Source organism: Epinephelus moara, chromosome 16, assembly GCF_006386435.1.
Source record: "Epinephelus moara isolate mb chromosome 16, YSFRI_EMoa_1.0, whole genome shotgun sequence".
In the NCBI taxonomy this organism is placed as follows: domain Eukaryota; kingdom Metazoa; phylum Chordata; class Actinopteri; order Perciformes; family Serranidae; genus Epinephelus; species Epinephelus moara.
The window spans coordinates 44,289,796-44,294,310 of NC_065521.1; the positions used below are offsets into that span (position 1 = coordinate 44,289,796).

The 4,515-nt window shown below is 37.8% G+C and overlaps 1 protein-coding gene across 1 annotated transcript; it reads left to right on the forward strand.

Moving 5' to 3' along the window:
* Positions 1-240: 240 nt before the first annotated feature.
* On the forward strand, positions 241-4,075 carry LOC126402238 (galactose-specific lectin nattectin-like). Its single transcript, XM_050064034.1, has 7 exons — positions 241-274; positions 578-640; positions 918-930; positions 2,535-2,635; positions 3,412-3,546; positions 3,724-3,841; positions 3,936-4,075. The coding sequence occupies exons 2-7, from the start codon at positions 578-580 to the stop codon at positions 3,995-3,997; spliced, it is 492 nt and encodes a 163-aa protein (XP_049919991.1). The 5' UTR covers positions 241-274; the 3' UTR covers positions 3,998-4,075.
* The last annotated feature ends 440 nt before the right edge of the window (positions 4,076-4,515 follow it).

Below are 4,515 nucleotides of genomic sequence, written 5' to 3' on the forward strand. Positions count from 1 at the left end.
CGACTCTCCCTTCCCTGGGGTCAAATATCATTTGAGTGCCATTTTCTAATTTGTAACTGTTTGAAGAACATTCTGGTTTTTCTTCAAGTCAGAGCCAATAAATTAAACATCAATTACAATAATTAAACATTATCTTGAGATCAAAGAAAAACACATTGCAGGTGTTGGAGTCAAAACAACCAGAGAAGATATATAAACTGAGGCGTTCCCTCTTAAAGACACACTGCTACCTGCTACTGCTGCAAGTGCAACCTCACCTGATCATCACAACAAGGTAAGACTCTCATTCCTGCCTGTCATCACTGCATCAGCTGTTTTTATTCATATCTACAGAAAAGACTTTTTATCTTTTCATTATTACATTTAATTTTCACTTTAACAGAAAATCCCCTTTTTTACAGTTTATTGTTCCTGTAAAATGTGCTCACTTTCTTTTTCCATATCACTAAAAAATAAAAAATGCTGTAAAAAATAATATTTAAAAAGTTAATTTTTGTAATTTAAGTTAACAGTTAGACAATTAATATACTGATCTATGGTGCATACAGTTTCATTAATATACTGTGTCTTTCCACAGATGGCATCAAGTCTTCATTTGATTGCGGTCCTCTGTTTGACCAGTGGACTGTGGATTGAAAATGTAAGTAATATATACATTCATTTCAGAAAGATGTTTGTGTTATAACACCTGATCTTTAAACACTAGTAGCGTGTCTCTGAGCCCAGCATCATGATTTCAACATATCTGTCATTTCCATACTTTGTCTTCACACTAACTACCAGTGTGATGAAATGTAGTGAGTAAGGTAATGGATACTGAGCAATAACATACACAATAAAGCTCAAGTCTTAAGTTAGAAAAAAGAGACAAGTTCCAGTTGAGTTCAGTGCTAATGATCTTTTCTTTATGTTCACAGGCGCAGTGTCAAGGTTGGTACTTCTCAAAGTTGTATGGTTATAATACAGCAGCTGGCACTTTGTGACTGCTGTTCAAACTATTATAAGTTTTCAAATGTTTTTCTTCTAAGATTGCTGCTTTCCTGAGCAGACAAATACAGCTTTATTGATTTATAATATCTATAAACTTCCACTGTCTTCAAGCACTTATTCACTTAAAGGATAGGTTCACAGGTTCTGTCTTAAAACAATAGTCATGTGCCCAATTAACACTTGAACAGGTTTTACTTTCTGTAATCATTCCTCCTTTTCATAGTGGCCATTAACAGATCCCTTCTTACTGCACTTTGAGTGTCGGTGATGGGGAACAAAATCCACCGTCCTCCCTCTGTGCAAAGATTTGTTCAAAAGTTAATCCAAAGCTAATTTGAGGCTTCAGCAGTCTGAGACAGACAAATCAAGTGGGTATCTTCTTAAAGGATAAGTTTGGTGTTTTCAACCTGCACTCTGTCTCCCTGTGTAAATTGGACTGATGTGAACATAATGTTTTGAAATTGGTCCATTATTAAGCGAGCGGGCAGCAGCTGGTAGCTGCAGGATGGGCTGCAATGGAAGCAAACGGGGCAATTAAACACTGTCACACTATGACCATCAAAAGTGGTTAAATCTCATCTGAAGTGTCTTTTTACCTTTCACTTGATCCGGTCTGTTTGTTGTTGCCTCATTGAGCGGACATCTTGTTTGGAAATATCATGAGATGTCTCTTGTTGTTGTCCAACAACAGTGGAAACATGATTGAGATTTAAAGAGAATATAATAACCATAGTAGTTTACAGAAAATGTATTCCAGTGTTATCTGAAAGATTTTCAGTATCATGGATCAAATATTATTTATGTGATTTTAACAATGTGGATGAGGCCTTTTTGATTGAATTGAATCAGTCTTTTTTCACCAAGTCACATGGGGAAATAGGGTCCAGGTTGAAATATGCCAAAGTTATCCTATAAGTGAAAGTCTTTTTTAGGACAAAACTCCCTCCCTGTATTATTGTTCCTCTACTGCAGCTCAACAGGAAAACACACAGAGGGAACTTTTAACTTTGGAAGATAACCAAATCAAGTGGTTAACTGTTCTTCCACATATTCGCAGCAGATACCTCTTCTCCTGGGCCGAAGGCACTAACTCCTCTTTGGCTTAAGTGATAAAAAGACACTTTGCCATTTTTGTGTTTTTGTATTCACCTTAACCTAGATGCTGCTGCGGTTTATTGATACTTTACATGAACAGTTAAGACATCCTTGAAGATATTTTTGAATATTTAAAGTCTATTTTAATACAGTATTCACATGCTATATGCATACTGGAAAAGTTAGTCATCACTTGTCCATACTGGCTAGTGAACCTTTCCTATTTTGACCTTACTGTAAAAATGGGTTAAGCTAAAAAAAAAGTTTGAGGCTTCAGCGATGTCAGTTCGCCACATCTTCATCTTAAATCTAAACCTGTCCTTTAACATTTGAAAATGGTCACAAGCAAACATGAAGAATATTTTTCTTCTGTCACACTTGTATCATACCGGCCAGAATAATCAGTCTTTGTGTTACTGTTGTTCTAATCATGTACAACTGTGTTTCAGACTGCTGTGACCCCTGTAAGACCTGCCCTTCTGGTTGGACACAGTATAAAGATAACTGTTACATGTACCACCATGCTCCAAAGGACTGGGCTGATGCAGAGGTACTTTATGGAATAATATGAGTTACAACTGCCAAACTGTGTTCATTACATATGATTTAAAAGGGACCCATGATGCTCGTTTTTAGGTTCATACTTCTCTTTAAGGTTTCTACTAGAACATGTTCACATGCCTTAATAGTCAAAAAACACCTTATCTTCTTCATACTGTCTGTGCTGGGACCTGTGTTCACCAAGCCCCCAGGAACAGCAGCGGCGCTTGAAGCCAATTTTATATAGTGGCCAAACCTGGAATTACAACGTCTGGGTCTGTGACGTGGTGAAATATCACCAGTAAAAGCTTCTAATCAAGACCGGGTTTGTTCCAACAGGAACATGAAATTTATAACATTGGCAACCAAGTTTAAAAATTTCTGTGAAGGTAGCATGTAGCTTCATTTAGTGATGTAGGTTAGCTGACACGCTATGACATCATATTCAAGACAGAGTAGAATAAACAGCTGGAAACAGTATTCAGAACGATCTGTGCCTGAGGTTTCAGCTCACTGGGATTACTTTTACATATGTTTACCTATTTATTTGACATGTTGACCATGTTTATAATGAACATCCTTCATTGTAACACTATATATATATATGTGAAACAAAATATGGAAAGTTATAGCCTAATAGGTCTCATTTTGATTAGTGTGTTCTTACAAGAATCTTTCAGTAAAAGAAGCTTAATTCACTTCTTCTCATTGAACTCATTACATCTCTGAGTGATTTTCTCTCACTCCCTTTATCTTTTTCACTTCACACTTTGTCTCTTTTATCAGCGTGCCTGCATTGCCCTCGGTGGGAATTTGGCTTCGATTGCTAACCGAGGTGAGCACAACTTTCTCAAAGCCCTGATCAACAGAGTGACTGACAAAAATGGCCAAACTTGGGTTGGAGCCCATGACACGGCAAAGGTGAGCGATTTGACAATAAACATGATGTGATGCAACTGTTCCCTGTGAGCCTGATACTGATTCTGTTTTTAATGTGGTAGCTGCATTGATGAGAGTCTGACGTGTGATTTGGACTACATGATGGAATAATATAATTTTTGTGACTGGACTGAACTGACCATGAAAACTTTATTTCAGGAGGGTGTGTGGATGTGGAGTGATGGTAGCAAGTACACAAACTTTAATGGTCTGTGGGGTCCAGGAGAGCCCAACAACGGTGGCGGGAAGGAACACTGCATGGAGATGAACTACAGGGGTACGCACTGATTACCTGTTATAAGATGAATCTTAAGTAAAATAATCATTCTATGCAACCCTAATTGTTTCTTTTTTAACTTTTTAAATTCTAGGTAAACCTAACGACAATGCTTGCACCATAAAGAAACCTTATGTTTGTGGAAGGCGCCTGTGAAGATCCCCACCATGTCCATGTCCTGACACATCTGCCGTGGTGATGTCACATCCCCACTGATGATGTCACTTCTGCCAGGGTGTCAAGCCTCGATGACACTGCAAGAAGATATATTGACACTTCTGATTTATGAGTTGATTCAATAAACAGATAAATCCTGTTCAGCAGTCTGTCTCACCTCTTTATAAAAGATCAGTATTTTCATGTGGACATTTTGAAAATAAAAATCAGTTGATCATTCAACCGGTTCACTTTCTGCTCAGTCAGTGGAGGAGTGTCGTAGGAGTGGCAGAGTATAGTATTATGACATACAATACTGATAACCTTTTTTTCCCCTTTCAAATGAATCAAACATTCCGTGTTCCCTCACTAAATTCTGACATTATTGTGGGCCGTGAATGCAGCGCAGGCAGAGCTCTCCATGAATTCTTTCTTTACTCATCAGCACTTTGTGAGTCACTGACTAGATAATTGATCTGTCACTCCATTCAGAGCTGACCTGATCAAAGCAGATCGAT